The sequence below is a fragment of the Hyaena hyaena genome, unplaced genomic scaffold, assembly GCF_003009895.1.
Source record: "Hyaena hyaena isolate Hyena2069 unplaced genomic scaffold, ASM300989v1 scaffold_51, whole genome shotgun sequence".
NCBI classification, from domain to species: Eukaryota; Metazoa; Chordata; class Mammalia; order Carnivora; family Hyaenidae; genus Hyaena; species Hyaena hyaena.
In genome coordinates, this window is record NW_024080683.1 from 1,467,224 (window position 1) to 1,485,900 (window position 18,677).

Sequence of the window (18,677 nt, forward strand, 5' to 3'; positions counted from 1 at the left end):
CCCCCCCCCCCCAGCGAAATGCGATCCCTCCCCCTGGCTCTTCACAGCCCTTGATGTTGTGATTACGTTGCTAGTATTGACTATCCCTCCAGGACCAGCCAAGAAGCTCTCTCGGACGAAGTTTATTTTTAGCGATGTCTGCACCCCGCCTGCTGCGTTGCTTTGAGTAGGGGAGGAAGGCTGGGACTGTGGGTCTCGGGCCCGAGCACCTCTGCATGTAGCAGCCCCGATTAGATTATAGGCAAGTTGCCATAAAATAGTGTGATCAAGGGGACACGCTTGTAGAAAAAATTCGTGGGAGGTGAAGGGCCTTGCTTCATGCCTTTCCTGTGTCGGACGGGTTCACACTCAGCACGGGGGCCCCCAGTTTCATCTGACACACTTGCAGCCTGGTGGGGTCGTAGCCTTGTGCGTTGTCTGGAATGATACTCCCCAGACCAGGGTCCTCAAATTCCAGTCCTGTAGCCTCTTAGAGAACCCCCGTGCACTTGGGGCCCAGAGCTATCTCACGTAAAGTAGCTTGAACTTCGTTCAACGCAGTGTATCCCATACTCCTTTGACCACCACCCCACCCCCACCCCCCGTTTTCAGGGAAAACCGTTAAAAATTCATTAAGCTTGTGTTCCGTGGAGCACATCTTGGGAAATGGCTGAACTGGAGCTTAGAAGTTAGTCCAGAGAGAATTTGCTCGCGGAAATAAGGATGTCAGCACTTTATTTTTCCCTCGTGACAAATATTGATACTTTCATATGTTTAGTGGAACAGGAGACTTGACACTTACTTTATGATGCTCAGCCAATTATACCCACGTAAAGCAAATGGGCAGCCCGCAAATAAACCTAGCCCGTCTGCTGTTTACAAGGCGCCCAAGGCCTCCCTGAGGCCTCCAGGGTCTGACGTGGGCAAGCACAGGGTGTTTGCTTCTCAGAGCTGCAGACCAGCACCAGCATAAATGACCTCTCTCTGAGGGAGGCGGAGGGGTCCCAGCTGGAACAAAACAGATTTTCTTACAGTCTGATAAAATTATGTTTAAAACCACTCTGCAAGCATTTTAATAAAACAACGGATTGCTCTGAAACATGGCCGTTACTGGGCGTATATGTCCCTGCATTTTCATGGGGAAAGACGGCCGTGTTCCTTAGACTCACACCTATGTCTCCCTTGAGAATTTGCTACAGCAGTGATTTAGGAAAAGCAGCACTCTGGTGCCCCCTTAAACCTGCCCCTTGGACAAAATGACACTTGGGACTTGAGGCTCAGGTGGGGAGGCATTTGCTTTTGTTTGCCCGCAGAAGTTGTGTGCTTTTGAGTTTGGTCACATTTCAGCCTAAAACACTGAAGTGTTTTTACTATTACAAAGTAGAGACAAAGGGATGGATCAGCGTTCAGAATACTTGATGGAAGAGAAGGTAGGTCTGGGCCTTTGGAAAGGAAGGCATTCTGAGTCATGGCCAGGTCTACAAGAGGAGATGGCATAATCCGTGACCAAGGTCACGGGTAGACAGGTGGGCAGTTAACAGTTCTGGACTTCTACCTGCTCTTAGGAAATGTCAAGCAAGTCAAAGGGGAAAAGCACCTGGACCTTCTGAGTCAATATTTCTAAAAGAGTCCAGTGATAGGTGATAGATTCTCCCAAAGTTTCCTCAAAATGTCTATGCAGATAACTCTGAGAATCCCACATCCTGAGGAGCACCTTTGATTTGTAGTGATAAGCTCAGGGAGAGAAACCTGAAGAAATAAATTGGAACTTAATAATGTAGTAGATTCTGATGGTCGTCAGATACTAAAAATTTTATGGAATTATTCTGTTCTACTTTTCTCTTTATTTGGCTTTACATGGTAGAATTAAAGGGCGCCAGTTGGTGAAATGTGCTGTTTATGGTGATATGAATAAAAGCTGATCATATACCCCTTAGATATCATTTCTCTGGGAAAAATTGGATTAGATTTTTGACGCACAGCATGTTTTCAAAGAAGGTAACCCACTAAAAGTGTTTGGAACCTACTTTATTTATGGATGATGATATGGTTCCAAATTACATAAGAGTGTAAACCCCATTTTGTTGAATCAGAGTACACTGTCGTTAATATTTATTTATGCTCCGCCATCTCTCCTTCTGGTCCTTAAGTTTATGATTTTTTAAAAATGTTGCAGTTGTACTGCATTTACAATTTGATTTCCTGTGTTCTTTTATTTATTTCTTTATTGAAGGTCACCAGAAGGGTTTTTCCCTTAATTTTTTTTTTTGAAAAGTTTATTGTCAAGTTGGTTTCCATATAACACCCAGTGCTCATCCCCACAAGTGTCCTCCTCCATGCCCATCACCCCCCTCACGCTCCCCCCAAAGCATAATCTTAAAATTCATAATTTTAGACTCCCTAACATTCTGTTGTCCTTTCCCCAGTAAACATTTTGGATGCTTTAGTTACTTTAAATAATGACATGTGATGAACATCATTTATGTATGTATTATATGTACATACTTATATGTTACATATATTTATTTTATTCACCTAGGATAGATTACCAAAAATAGAACCATATACGAGATATAACTGTATTTAAGATTCTTTTTGTTTTATTTTTTAAGAGAGAGAGTGCATACATGTGCCAGCCAGGGAAAGGGGCAGAGGGGCAGCGGGAGAGAGAGTATAGTAAGCAGGCTCCATACTCAGCATAGAGCCTGATGCAGGGCTTGATCCCACAGCCCTGGGATCATGGCCTGAGCCCAAAACAAGACTGAGCCACTCAGGTGCCCCAGCTTAAGATTCTTGATAAAGCCTTGCTGTTGTTTTTTTCCCAAAGGTTTCTTTTTCTTTCTTTTCTTTTTTTTTTTTTTATGTTTTATTTATTTCTGAGAGCGAGAGGGGGACAGCATGAGCCGGGGAGGGTCAGAGAGAGAGGGAGACAGAATCCAAAACAGGCTCCAGGCTCCGAGCTGGCAGTCAGCACAGAGCCCGATGCGGGACTGGAACCCACAAACCATGAGATCATGACCTGAGCTGAAGTCAGACGCTCAACCGACTGAGCCACCCAGGGGCCCCAAAGCCTTGCTGTTTTTACCCAGCTCAGTGAGCCCTGTATAGACTGCTGTTAACCTCTGGTCCTTTACCATGCGTTAACCTGATACAACCTTATTCTTGTTGGGAACTCAGGCACATCCTTTATCTACTGTCCTAATGCTACCCCTTGGGGATGATTTTTTAATGGCTGCCATTTCCATTACCAAAAGCAAGCCGACCATCATCCCATTTTGTGTTGCCATAACCCCCTGTATTCTTCAGATTTCCAAGCTTGTTGGGAATTCTCAGTCAGTACTCAGTAAGACTCAGGTCAGAGATCTCAGTAGTGAACACGGAGCACAGGTAATGGTCACACCTGTTTTGTGCCTGGCTCACATTTCCGGGGACTCCCTCGGAAAGCAGGGTGCTGCCCCTTAGGTGCATTTTCAAGTGGTTTGTATTACACCTCCCAAGAGTCTGACCCTGAAAAGCAAGAGCATGCTTTCACCTACTGCCCTCCAATGTTGACCCAGTTTTTTAAAGTTCTCTTCCCAAAAGATTTCCTGTGTTTGAATCCTACAGGACTATAATAACTTTTTTTTTTTTTTTTTTAAATCCTTCCAAGTGGGTATTTTAAATCATGACATCGTTTGTTTTTTTTTTTTTTAATGGAAGAAAGATAGGCTTTATTTAGTTGATAAATGCAAAAATGTGGCCATTTCAACATGAGCTAAATTCTTTTTTCACAAGTATCCATTATCCATGCTTGTCAACACATCAACCTGGGCAGGTGAGAAGAAAATCGTAAAAGAGCCAAAAAACAAACGAATGAGAACCAAAACCAGAACACCTCTCACCCAGTACCTTCTCTTCCTGGGTTGGGTTTGCAGAGAAGGCAGAGCAGCCGGCTTTTTAAAGCAGTAGATTTCTTAGCAATGTCTGGCTTCTGTACCCTTCCAGTCAGGCTATGCCTAAAATACAATCAAAGGGGACGCTGATACTGATGTAATGTTCCTAACGTATGCAGTCACCATTTTAGGGTCCTGGTAGTACCGACGTGAAAGCAGTGTTCTGTGGTTTGCGGAAGTGATGGGAGAGAAACTGGTTCCCACGTGAAGTTCCCACGGCCAAGGCAGCCTCTGTCGTGTGCTTGTGTATCCGTGTGTAATGCGCACACTCCCATCAGTACATGCAGGGTTTGCACACTGCCATTTACACGGCGGCACGTCCGGCCTTTCTGTCTCACACACCGTGAGGACATGGCGACGCGTCCCCGTGCCCGCTCACCTCCATGGAGAGAATTGTGCTGCCCACCAGCACCTGTAAACCCTGAGAAGTGTCGGTGTCCCCTTGTGACTATATGCCTCTGCCACCCAGGCTCCGCCTTATCACGTTTCCTGTTCCGTGACGGATCGTTGTATGAAATAGATCTGAAATCGCGGACCCTCAGTGGAACCCTCTTTTGGAGGGTAGCGGCTATATATCTCCCTTTTGTCTTGGGGAAGCTGCACACTTCCAGCCAACGATTCATACTTGGGCCTTAAGCTGTATAAAATGACATCATGGAAAATACCTTGGGAGGTAGATTAAGCATTTCAACAGATACAGAACACCTTCTGCAAGCCACTGTACAATTAGTGCATTGTTCTGTACTTTAAACACACACACACACACACACACAAAACTTTCCAGCACTGAAAAAGAAAGGCATTTGAAAAGGTACATTGAAAAAGCTTTTGCTCAGCTTAAGTTTGAGAAAGAAATGCCAAGACTTCAAGCCCCTGTCAGTCTGTCTGACTTGCTTTTTCATTTACTTTTTTTTTTTCTTTAACCCTTAATTTAGGAAAAAAACAAGTCACTGTAGTGATCGGTCAACATGTGGTTTTCCTGCGTCCGTGCATTCTCTAGGTCACGCAAAGCCGGATGTCCTGACACTGCCGCCCAAACTGGCCCTCAGAGCCATGGCTTCCCACAGGGATGGGAAGGCTTTGAACTGCATGTCTGATGTTCCCACCCTCTCTGGAAAAAGACAAGAAAAATACATAGGAGAATTAAGTTCTGGGCAGTGAGGCAGCAGGGGTTAGTTTGGCAGTGCAAATATCTTCCATTTTTATGGAGAATGGGTTCTTGATCTTCAAGTATGGCTGGAGGCATGGAGCCTGGGAATTAGTAATCCCGTGGTGGGTTGACCATGGTCTTTACGGGCACACAGGAAAGAGGCTGTCCTGAACAGAAGAGTCAGGTCATTAGTAGAGCTGAGGGGGACTAACATGTCTGCTTGATGGTCTAACCAACAGACCACAAGAGGTCTTTTTCGGCAGCTTCCAGATCTTTCATTTGCCGTATTGCTCCCTCTGTTCTGAGGGAGAGGGGGGAAGAGGAAATAGGACTGGAATACTGAGTGAGCCTTAACTTTTGAAACCGTGTCAACAGAAGAAATTTGTCTGATTTTCTGAGTCTCAGAACATTCATCGCTCTCCTTTAGGAGCACAGATAAGTCTGGACTTGTCTTGTTACAGGGTCTAGAATTCCCACCACCTGACTAAAGGCAGAGACATCAGACCAAGATTGTTTTGGCCATTTTGCCCCTGCTAGAAAGCCCTTTATCACATTCTTGGTGCAAACATCTTATTTCTTCTTTCACCAAGAGCCCTGCTGAAGTCAAGGGTCTGTGCATCACAGGTGTACAAAGCAAAGATGTCCTTGTAATCCATCAGTAGAAAAATGACACCATCTGTTGGCAATGTCGAAAATGACATCGTGAAGATGTCGTTGAGGGTCAGGTGTTAAACCTGAGATTACAGGGAGGTCTGACTCTTTGTTGAGAAGACACGGATAGAACTAGAAAAAACTGATAGCTAATAAATTGCCTTCCAGATACTTCTTTTCAAACAGGTAAAATGTTTGTATGTATAAATCTCAGAATAGGAGGAAAAGAACAAACCAGGAATTGTTGCCCTAAGTTGAAGGTGACCATAAATAAACGAGTTTTTGTCATAAACTCGGTGGTATAATTTATGGAGGTATAAATAGATTTATAAGCCGGGGGGCGGGGGGGGAGGGGTGGCTGTGGCGTTGGACAAGCTCCTTGGTTCTTCCCATGGTAACCTAAAAATCCAATTCCCTATTAAACTGCAGTCTTCTTCAACCTCCGGTGTGTGCCCCCTGATTTCCATATTCATGAGGCCCGTAGGTATATTTAAAAAATAAAACCGAGACCCCCGTGTAACAGAAAAACTCGCCCATTCCTTTGACAGCGGATTTTCAGTTAATTTATGCAGGCCCCTTTGCACTTCAGCATTTTCCCCACTGGTTGCTAAGCAACGCTTTGAATTACTGCGCATGCCTTTTTTATGATAACTGTCATTATGAATATTTTTTAATTATTACAACTGGGACTATGGATTAAAACAGCATATTGTCACTCATTCTTAGCCACAGCATTCTCCCACACTCCTGGAATCCCCTTCCGAGATTTACATGGCCGTGATTTCTGTTTTTCTTTTATTTATTTATTTATTTATTTATTTTTTTTTTTGTATTTCTGCCTTCACAAAGGAAGTAGAGACTGCATCGTAAGGGAAGCAAGAGTTTGGTGAAAAATGACCATTCCATACCTCACAAGCTACCATCTATCTGGATAGGCCAAGCCAGATATTAGCATCTTGAACCTAAATTGTGAATAGCTTTGTGCCTTCCCCCATGTCTGCTTCTAATATTAAGTGATGTTAAAAGCTTCTAATGCTTTATAGACTGCTTTTCAAAGTTGTAAATTACTAAGCTTTTGTTGCTATTAAATTTGCTTGCAAATAAAGCTACCGTGAATTTGAGGGAAGGTCCTGCACTAATCCCAGAAACATGAGGCATCCACACTTGCTAAATATGTTTGTTCCCTTCTGCCCAAACGGCTCCTACCCACAGAAGTGCAGTTGGGCGAAATGAAGGGGGTCCTCTGGCAAATAATAATAAAGGTGCGTGTGGTTCACAGTATGTACAACACTCTGAAAGGAATAGCACAGAAAGACACAAAAAAGCTTTTCATTTGGGTTTCCAGAGTAATATTGTAACATACTATTTTCTGAATATTCAGGGAGTTTGAAGACAAAGGAGTATGGAAATAAAGCCATTGTAATTTTTTTTTACCAACTCAATTATTATTCATTTTAAAAAATGGAGCTGTTAGTTGAAGAGGACAATTTAAATGTTTCTATCAAAAAGCAGAGAACTGTTCATTCTGAAAGAGGAACTCACAGTGGACTTCCCATATCATGTGTGACAGAAGTAGGGACCTAATGGCATTTTAATGTGATGTCGGAGTTAGCACAAGGAGTATTAGTCTCTACTGTAGTTGTGGGATTTTTCCTGGATTTAAGGGGCCCCATGTCTATAATACATGGGATGCAGTTTTTGGGTTTTTTTTTTTTAACATTTTCTGAAATACAAGCTTTCCTCAGTAAGTACGTGATCGGATATGTTTTTGTTTGTTTCCCTCTACCTTACAGTTCAGGGCGGCAGCTCAGTGAAGTCTTCATTCAGTTACCTTCAAGGAAAGAATTACCAGAATACTATGAATTAATTAGGAAGCCCGTGGATTTCAAAAAAATAAAGGTAGATATTTCGTTTACAAACTTTATTTAAAAAAAAGAGTATGTTCACTGAAATGACTACAGTCAGGGCTTGGCGGTGGCATCCTGTCTGACCACCGTGGACCCCCCACTCCTCCTTCTAGGACTTGTCCCCAGAATGACTGCAATATCCTTGAGCCCTTACATGTATATTACTTTATCATGTCAGAGCTCAGTGTGTTCTATTGCACTTTATTGAAGAAGTTTCAGGCTCCCCCCCGCCATTCTGGTCTGCTCCTTCCCCCTCGCAGTAAGCAACACCTGTGAGAGGGTGGTCTCTTTGAACAGCGCCCCCTAGAGTTGTGCAGTCCCGCATCCCAGGCACGGTGGTCTGCTGTGAAGACAAAGAGGGCAAATCAGGCTTCTTTTGGACCAAGTAATGGTTTTTTGCATTTCCCCCCTCCTTCCTCTTCTTTAACCTCTATTTTATCCAAAATTTGCATTAGGAAAGGATTCGTAATCACAAGTACCGGAGCCTGGGTGACCTGGAGAAAGATGTCATGCTTCTCTGTCACAATGCTCAGACGTTCAACTTGGAAGGATCCCAGGTGTGTGTCTTCAGTTGCATGAAAAACTCTTCACTTTAAATGTGCTTATGTGCTTTTAAGTGATCTGTTTCATTTTCTACTATTCGAACCGCTGCTACTCCCCCGTCCAGGGGGCAGAATCAAAAATGAGAAATAAAAGCCTACATTGTACACGAGTATGTAAGTAAATTGAGGCTTTGGCTCTTTCAAATTAAGGCCAGCCTTTGTACCAGAGCTGTGCCGTAGCTCCTATTTATGCTTCCCTTCAAGGCTTGGCTTCTAATTGGGATTGGAATTCAAGGAAATCACTTAGCGTAATGCTTCAAGGCTAGAGGTACAGTTTTCTGCTTTTGTAGAGACTGTGTACTTGATTATACCTCACCTTCGTTTTTCCGACCATAACCTTGCATCGGGAAGTGAAAATACTATGATTTAAACAAAAAAAAGGTGCATATAGAAAAAAGAACCATTGCCTCTAATTGCTTACAGAACATGCTTATCAAACCAACTGTAGTGAAGAACTCCCCTTTCCCACTGTCAGCAAGTCTTAAAGTGTACAAGTCCGTGAGTGATACTCAGTTGATTAAAATAACTAGGGAGAGGGTTCTCTCCTAATTATGTCTCAATTCTGCTCCCTTTTGTAAGCACCCTGTTTTCTCCTCTCTGTATTTCTGGCCTAATGCTCTTGTATCACCAAGAAGAGAGGAGAGATCGGCGTGTCTTCCAAGCAGTACAGTGTTAAGCCACCATTCAGTTTCTTAAGCTTCTTTCCTGATCTCTCTCTCTCTTTTTTTTTTTAATCTTCATGTCCATTCCAATCATTAAACTGGAGAACAAGAGAACCCTCACATGGGCCTTTTATGAAAAGACTGTACGTTTCCAGGTTAATCATGGTGTGTCATGCCAACCTCAGCAGTAGTTCTTGAAAGCGTGTCTTCTGCCATCGAGACCCTCTTTAAAGAAAGCTCACATGGAAACCAGGGCAGAGAGGGTAATAAACAAGAGTAAACAAGGAGGTCTTCCTGTGAATGACTACTTGCGGTCCCTGGATGGACTTTTGGGTTCATCATAATCTATTGGGGCGGAGGGGTGCTGTGTCTCCGGGCCCCCCGTCCCCTCTGGTGCCACAACTGCCCTGTCTCGCACACGAACTAGAGTCCTAAATGGTCTCTTGACCGGCTTCGTTCTCCGTCCATCCTGGCAACATGTGACTCACTCTCAGCAACTCCTCTTCCTGCCCATCTCCTTCCCACCACATGCTGATAGATTCTAGCATGAGTTTAATCTCCATAGGCTGCTTACCCTCACGCTATAGCCTCTGTCCCTGCTGCTTTCCAAGCTGAGCAGGTCGTGATCCAGTCACACCTCCCCAGATGCTCGTGAAGCTGTAAGAAATACAGCAGAGAGCCCGTGCGCCCTTTCTGGGGCTACAAGACTATCACATCTTGCATAACACAGTCCACCGTCACTGCCAGGAAACCGACCTTGCTTGGTGCAATCCCACATGTACCTTCATCTTGCCTCCCCACCTTTCTCATTTGCAGTCTTTCCCTAAAAAGCCCCCCTCCCTTATCAGCCCAGATGGAATTCTCACCTGAGAATATCCAGCTGCATTCTGATTTCTGGCAGATTCTACCCCCGAGCCCCTCCCTGTCATTTCTTCCCCTGTACTACCTCTGCTGCTCACTGTGGCTTGCCCAGTCCCCTTAATGAGCGTTTGGCTCCTCTTCACAAAAAAGGATTATCTTCTAGAGTCCAAGGCCATTGTCTTCCTTATGTTTTTTAATTTGGTAAAACACCTGAAATGTATTATTGTCACCATTCTTAAGTGTACAGTTCAGTAGTGTTATGTTCTCATTGTTGTGCAGCAGACTTCCAGAACTCTTTGATCTGGTGGAGCTGAATCTCCCTACCCATAAAACCCCTCCCCATTGACCTCTCCCCTGTCCCTGGAAATCACTGTTCCACTTTGTATTTCTACGAATTTGACTACTTTATGTGTCTCATATTAGTGAATCAGACAGTATTTGTTGTTTTCAGACTGGCGTATTTCACTCAGACATTACTGGTGTAATGTCCTCAAGGTTCATCCCTGTTGTAACATATGAAAGGATTTCCTTCCTTCTTGATGCTGAATAATACTCCATTTTCCATCTGTACTGCATTTTATTTGTCCGTCCATCCACTGATGGACACCTGGCTTAATTCCACCTCTTGGCTGCTATGAAGAGAAGTGCTGTAAACCTGAGGCTGCAAAACTCTCTTTAAGACCTTGCTCTTAGTTCTTCTGGATATGTACACAGAGGTGGGATCGCTGGGTCTGTGGTACTTGTATTTTTCATTTTTGAAGTAAAAGGACCATTTTTGAACTTCACATCTTAGCAACGGCTACTCAGGGCTGTGCTCAGGTCTGTGCATACCCAGGAAGTGAGGTATTGATTGGAATAGTCACGGCCAATGCTGATAAACCAATAATAAAGAACAACCCCTTCCTTTTTCTCAGGGGATTTGCATTCTAGAGAAGATTGCGTTGCCACAGGATTTGACAAAACAACTCAAGAAAGAAATGTAGTTTTCTAAGTATTTTGTGTTGCCACAGTTGTGAGGGTGTCTTACAGAAGTCTACCCTTCCCTAAGTGAGTGCACAGGCACATACACAATGTCCACCACAACTGGACTTTTTCTCTGTGAGACTGTGTGTGTCTTTATTAGAGTCCAGTGTTTTCCTATTGGGTTTCCCACAGGCATAAAAGCTAACACTGGTGTTTCTGATAGGACTCATGTATAGTGAAGCGCGCTGTGCCGGGAGGAAGAGCACACTGCGGGCTGTGATTGTGAGTCCTCAGCTTGTAGTTTCTAACTGGTGCCCCTGTGACCCTTCAGATCTATGAAGACTCGATCGTCTTACAGTCCGTGTTTAAGAGCGCTCGGCAGAAAATTGCCAAAGAGGAAGAGAGTGAGGACGAGAGCAACGAGGAGGAGGAGGAGGAAGATGAAGAGGAGTCCGAGTCGGAGGGTAAGCCCAGGCATGTGTTTCCGCCACTTCTGTGTCTCTTGTCACCTGCACAGATGTTCCCACAGATGCTAGCAAAACAGATGCTTGAGTCCACTGTTCCGTGGTCTCCTGTGTCCTTGCTGGGCCACCTCAGGCAGTGTGCTTAACCCTGTTCAAGGTCACTTTCCTTCCCTACAAAACTGAGGTACAAGAAACACCCCAGATGCATGCAGAGAGCTTAGCATACGGCCAGGCTCATAGCAGATGCTCACTGAACGTTGTCTTTGAAAAATTAGAGTCGTGTACATTTTCTACCAACTGCTAATGACACCTGTCATGAGCACCGTGGCTCTAGTCTGAAAGGACGGACAGAGTGTTGATTCCTAGGCACCCCCGCCCCCTGCGTTTCTGATTCTGTAACCAGTGTTGGGGCTTGAGTGTCTCTAACACTTTCCTAGGAAATCCTGGTGCTGTGGGGGCCCAGGAACACACTGTGAGAATCCTAATCTTAGGAAGTAATTGTTAAAATGAGTTGGAAATAAGGTCCATTTTATCCATCATAGGTCCAATACTGATCCTGTCTTGATTTAAAATTTTGGTATTTTGTTCATGGATTGATTTTTGGCATTAGCGTCAAGGTTTTCAAATACTACATTAGCATGTTTATCTTGATTACTTAGTTTTGGTGCCTTAAGAAATTTTTTTTAAGTTCTTATTTTTATCTCCAGAAAAGTTAACATACAGTCTTCTATTAGCTTCAGGTATACAATATAGTGATTCAGCAGCTCTTCACCTTCCTCAGTACTTCTTATGATAAGTGGGCACTTTAATCCCCATCATCTTTTTCCCCCATTCCCCCCTAACCCCTTCCCTCTGGTGACCATCAGTTTGTTCTCTGTAGTTAAGAGTCTGTTTCTTGGTTTGTCTTTTTCCTTTGCTTGTTTTGTTTTTGTTTCTTTAATATTTTTTTTTTTATAGTTTGTATTTATTTTTGAAACAGAGACAGCCTGAGCGGGGGAGGGACAGAGAGAATGGGAGAGACAGAATCTGAAACAGGCTCCAGGCTCTGAGCTGCCTGCACAGAACCTGATGTGAGGCTTGAACTCACAAACCTTGAGATCATGACCTGAGCTGAAGTCAGATGCTTAACCAACTGAGCCACCCAGACACCCCTTTTTTTGTTTCTTAAATTCCACATGTGAATGACATAATACGGTATTTGTCTTTCTCTGACTTACTTAATTTAGCATAATACTCTCTAGCTCCATCCATGTCATGGCAAAGTTTATTTTTTATGGCTGAGTAATATTTCTGTGTGTGTGTATGTGTATCAAATCTCTCTTACTGAGAAAATTTGCACTCAAGGCAAATACCTCTTTTGTGGCAGCTTCATCCTAGATGCCTTCAAAAGTCTAAACTTGATTGCTTAATTATGTTCTCACCCATACCTCCTCTCCAAGTAATTAACCTCCATAGTGTATGGTCTTCTGTGTAAAACAGTACAGGTATACTTCAGTTTTTTATTAGATTTCCTCCTCATTACGAACTTAGTACAGACAACTTGGAAAATATTTTTTTAACAAAGGAAAATTTATAATCCCATTACCTAGTATACATTTAACATTTTGGGAATTGGCCTTCCAATTTTTTTCTATATACATTTTCTTCATAAAACCACAACACACTGTTTGATAGTATAATTTTTCTATATTATGAACATTTTCCCATAGTGCAACACAGCAATATCTATTAACATTCATTAATGAGTCGAACAAAATATATCAATATCACCCTAAATAACAATGTCTTGAAAGCTTTTACCCAAAAATCAGTGCAAACATTTTTCAAACCTCTGATTCCTGCCTATGCCCCACAGAACGGAGCCCCTATCTCTGTCAGCCGTGTGTTTAAGGGCCTATGTCCCCACACCCACATCTCTTCTCCACGACCTTCTCTTCAATGATTCTCTTACTAACTTCAGTTTTTCAGTTTTGTGGTGATTCCCTAGTTCTGAGATCCCAGCGTTGACAATGGAGGTCTACACAGCTTAGCTTATTAGGTCGGCATTTCCGGATTTTAGAGCCACATTTCTAGTCTGTTTTCAAATACCTCTTGGCCCCATCAGTTACAGAGCTCTCTGGAGACTTGGCATATTCACCTTCTATGGCTGTTATTCCAACCCACCACCCATGTAGTGGCTTAACACAACCCATATGTAGTACCTCACAATTCTGTAGGTCACAGTGTGCTATGGGCCTCTCTGGACCAAAGTCAAGGTGTCCATGGGATGCATTCCTCACTGGAGGCAAGAACCCATTTCCTGTGCGTCCTTCTGCTGCTGCAGCTCTTTGACCCTCTTTTCTGTCTCCTCTCATACTTTTTTTTTTTTTTTTAACTGAAGATACAATAACATGTTAGTTTCCGGTGTACAGTGTAAGGATTCTACATTCGTGTACATTGCAAAATGATCACAGTAAGTCTGGTTAATATTAATCACCATGGGGCGCCTGGCTGGCCCGGTCGGTTAAGCTTCCAACTCTTGGTTTCAGTTCAGGTCACGATCTCCTTGGTTGTGGGTTCAAGCCCTGCATCGGGCTCAGTGCTGAGAGTGTGGAGCCTGCTTGGGATTCTCTGTATCCCTTCCTCTCTCTCTTTCAAAATAAATAAATTTTAAAAACTTAAAAAATATATATCTATCACACAAATAGTTACAAATGTTTTCTTTTGCAGAGAACATACAAGATCTGCTTTCTTAGCAAATGCCACCACAAATAGAGTATTATTAATGACAGTCACCATGTGTTATTTATAACCCCTGCATTATTTATTTCAAATCTGGAAGTTGTACCTTCCAACCCCTTTCACTCACCCTCCAGCCCCTACTTCTGGCAACCAGCCTCGGGGAGTTCTTTGGTTTTCTTTTTAGGAATTCACATTTAAGTAAGATCATAGGGTTATTTATCTTCTTCATTTTACTTAGTATAATGCCCTCTGGGTCCATCCCTATTGTGAGAAATGGCAAAATTTCCTATTTATGGCTGAGTAATATTTCACTACACACACACACACACACACACACACACACACACACACCACATTCTCTTTTCTCACCCATCAATGGATGCAGGTTATTTTCAAACCTTGACTGTAAGTCACAACACATTGAACATGGGCGTTCAAACACCGTTTTTGATTTAGTGTTATTTTCTTCATGTAAACTCCACAGTTGGGATTGCCAGATATAAGGTCTATTTTAGTTTTTTAGGAACCTCTATACAGTTTTCCATAGTGACTGCACAAATTTACATTCCCACCAACAGGATACAAGGGTCCCCTTTTCTCTGCATCCTCACCAATACCTTTTACCTTTGGTCTTTTGGATACCAGCCATTTTAAGAGGTGCAAGGTGACCGGTCATTGTGGTTTTGATTCACATTTCCTTGGTGATGAGTGATACTGAGCACCTTTTCATATACTTGTTGGCCATCTGTATATGTCTTTGGGAAAATATCGATTCAAGTTTTTTTTGCCCATTCTTTTAATTGGGTTGTTATGCTACTCAATGATAGAAGATCTCACGTATTCTGAATATTAACTCCTGAACAGATACGATTTGTGCCTATTTTCTCCCATTCACTAGGTCGCTTTTTCATCTGATATAGTCACCCTTGCTTATTTTTTGCTTTTGTTGGCAATAAGTTTTCGGATCTAACACCATAAAGACAACTGTCAAGGAGCTCCCTGCTGGGGTTTTCTTCCAGGAGTTTTACTGTTTCACACAAGTCTTTAATCCACATGGAGATAAATTTGTGTGGTGTTAAGATAGTGATCCAGTTTCATTTTTCTGCATGTGGCTGTCCAGTTTTCCCAACACCATTTACTGAAGAGACGGGCCCTTCACCATTGTACATTCTTGGCTCCTTTGTTGTAAATTGACCATATCTTTCCTTCACCTCTGGGCTCTTGATGCTGTTCCATTGATCTATATGTTTTTAATGCCAAAACCATTCTGTTTTGATTGCTGTAGCTTTATGATACAGTTTGAAATCAGGGAGTGTGATACTTCCAGCTTTGTTTTTTTTTCTCAAGATTGTTTGGGCTACTCTGGATCGTTTGTGGTATCATACCAATTTTAGGGGACTATTCTATCTCTGCGAAAAATGCCATTGGAATTATGATAGATTGCATTGGAATCTACAGGTTGCTGTGGGTAGTATGGGCATGTTAATAGTGTTATTTTTGCCAGTTGATAACACAAATATTTTTTCATTTGTTTCATTAATATTGGATAGTTTTCAGGTTATACATCTTTTACCTCCTTGGTTAAATTTGTTAAAATACCTAAATTTGGTATTTTATTCTGTTTGAGGCAATTGTAAATGGAATAGTTTTAATTTGTTTCTGAAAGCTCATCACTAGTGTTTAGAAATACAAAAGATTTCACTTAATTCTTTGATTAACATATTTGAAGTTTGGAGGGTTTTCTATATATATTATCACCTGCAATTAGTGATAGTTTTCTTTTTTCCCAACTTGGGTGCGTTTTCTTTTTCTTGCCTAACTGGCCTGGATAGGACTTCCATTACTCTGTTGAATAAAAGTGGCAAGAGTGGGCATCCTTGTTTTTGTTTGTGATCTTACAGGAAAAGCTTCCAGCTTTTCTCCATTGGGTATGCTGGTCATATATAGCCTTCATTATGTTGAGTTACGTTCCTTCTATATGCACTTTGTTGAGAGTTTCTGTCATAAGTGGATATTGCACTTTGTCAAATGCTTTTTCGACATCTATTGAGATGATCATGATTTTTATCCTTTGCTTTGTTAATGTGGTGTATCACGTTTGTTGATTTGTGATTTGAACTATCGTTGCATGCCCAGAATAAATCCCTCTTGAGCGTGGGGTATGATTCTTTTAATGTATTGTTGAATTTGTACACTAATATTTTCTTGAGGATTTTTGCATCTGTGTTCATCAGGGATATTGGCCTATGAAATTCTTTGCCTGTGGCATCGTTGTCTGGTTTTGGTATTCAGGTAATGCTGGCCTTGGAAAATGAGTTTGTAAGTGTTTCTTTGAAACTTTCTGTTTTGGAAGAGTTTCAGAGGATTGGTATTCATTCTTCTTTGAACATTTGGTAGAATTCACCAGTGAGGCTATGTGGACCCAGACTTCTGTTAGTTGGGAGGTATTTGATTACTGATTTGATCTCCTTAGATCAATAGATCTGTTCATATTTTCTTTTTAGGACTCAGTCTGGATAGTTTTATATTTCTAGGAATTTATCCATTTCTTCTAGGTCGTCAAATTTGTTGGCATATAATTGTTCACAATACTCTCTTATGATCTTTTGTATTTCAGTGGTATCAATTATGACTTCTCTTTAATTTCTGATTCTGTGACCTCTTCTTTTTTCTTGACGAATGTGGCTAAAAGTTTGCCAATTTTGTTTTTCTTACAAAGAACCAGCTTTTAATTTGATTGATATTTTCTATTGCCTTTTTACCCTCTATTTGATTTATTTCTGCTCCAATCTTTATTATCTCCTCTCTACTAACTTTGGACTTGGTTTGTTCTTTTTCTAGTTCCTTGAGATGTAAAAGTAAGTTGAGATTTTTTCTTCTTTCTTGATGCTCCATTTATTGTCATGAACTTCCCTCTTAGATCTGCTTTTGCTGCCTAAGTTTTGGTATGCTGGTTATTCAGTAACATTGTTTAATCTCCACATGTGTGAATTTCCAGTTTTCTTATAATTGATTTCTATTTTCATACCATTGTGGTCAGAAAAGATGCTTTGATGTTTCAGTCTTCTTAAGTTCACTATTTTTGAGAGAAAGAGGTGGAGAAGGGCAGAGAGAGGAGGCACAGAGCCTGACACGGGGCTTGAACCCACAAACCGTGAGATCATGACCTGAGCCAAAGTTGGACGCTTAACCAACTGAGCATGTCTGATCTTTCCATTATGGATGTCATTTTTACTTTCTTTCATCAATGTCCTACATTCTTTGTTTACATTCACCCCCAGGTATTTCATTTCTTTTTTTGATGCAGTTGTAGGTACCACTGTTTCCTAAATTTCTCTGGTAGCTCATTATTAGTATATAGGAACACAAATGATTTCTGTATGTTAATTTTGTATCCTACTACTTTGCCAAATTCATTTATTCTAATAGTGCTCTTCTTTTCCAATTTTTATTTAAATTCTAATTAGTTACCATATAGTGTAATATTGGTTTCAGGAGAAGAATTTAGTGATTGACATATAACACCCAGTGCTTATCATAGTAAGTGCACTCATTAATACCCATCCCCCATGTAACCCCCCTCCCACCCACCTCCCTCCATCAACCCTCAGTTTGTTCTCTATATTATGGTTTGCTTCCCTCTCTCTCTTTTTCCCTTTCCCATATGTCCATCCATTTTGTTTCTTAAATTCCACACCTTCTAATAGTTTTTTGCTGGAGTGTTTAGGCTTTTCTATATATAGTATCGTGTCCTCCATAAATAGTGATAGTTTTACTGTTTCCTTTCCAACTTGGACACCTTTTCTTTCTTTTTCTTCAGTATCTACTCGGGCCACGACTGGCACTGCTGTGTTAAATGAAAGTGCCGAGAGGAGGCATCCTTGCCTTGTTCCTACTCTTAGGGGAAGTGCTCTCAGTTTTTCACCAATGGTGTTAGCTGTGGGTTTTTTGTATTTGGTCTCTTTTATGTTGAGGTATGTTCCTTCAACATCTACTTTGCTAAGAAACTTTATCATAAATGGCTGTTGAATTTTGTTAGATGTGTTTTTGGTGTCTTACTGATAGAAATTTTATCCTTCATTGTTACTAGGGCATATTACATTGCTTTGTGGATTTGAACCATCCTGCATCTGAAAGTAAATCCCCCCTGATTGTGGCATGTGATCTTTTCATGCATTGTTGAACTCAGTTTGCTAGTATTTTGCTGAGAATTTTTGCATCTGTGTTCTTTACGTATATTGACCTTTTAGTATCAGGGTAATGCTGGCCTTGTAAAATGAGTTTGAAAACATTCCTTTTTCAATTGTTGGACTAAGTTGAGAAAGGATAGGTTATAACTGTTAAGTGGTAGAATTTACTGGTGAAGCTTTCTGGCTCTGGACTTTGTTTTATGGCTTTTTAAATTACTGATTCAATTTTATTATTGTGTTTATTCAGATTTTTTATTTCTTCTTAACTGAGGCCTCTTAGAAGGTGGTTTCTAGACATTGATCCATTTTTTTTTTTGGCTTATAATCATGGTAGTTCATGGTAGTTACTCTTGATGCTTTGTCTTTCTGATTCTATTCAAGACCTCGTTTTCTCTTAATGAGTCTTGGGTACAAGTTTATTAATTTTGGTTATCATTTCAAACTTCTAGTTCATTGATGTTCTCTCTTTTTTAGTCTCAATTTCATTTATTTCCTCTCTGAGTTATAGTATTTCCTTTCTTCCATTAACTTTGGGCTTCCTTTTTCTAGTTCTTAAAGATGGAAAATTAGAAGTTTCTTGGGATTTTTGTTTCCT

General features: G+C 41.4%; 1 protein-coding gene across 1 annotated transcript in view; it reads left to right on the plus strand.

Annotated features, from left to right (window-relative positions):
• SMARCA2 (SWI/SNF related, matrix associated, actin dependent regulator of chromatin, subfamily a, member 2) overlaps positions 1-18,677 on the plus strand; it is a 180,780-nt gene that overhangs the window by 154,277 nt on the left and 7,826 nt on the right. The window contains exons 30-32 of the mRNA XM_039230804.1: positions 7,506-7,611; positions 8,075-8,176; positions 11,039-11,171. Coding sequence (XP_039086735.1) covers positions 7,506-7,611; positions 8,075-8,176; positions 11,039-11,171 — 341 coding nt within the window. The remainder of the gene's footprint in view (positions 1-7,505; positions 7,612-8,074; positions 8,177-11,038; positions 11,172-18,677) is intronic.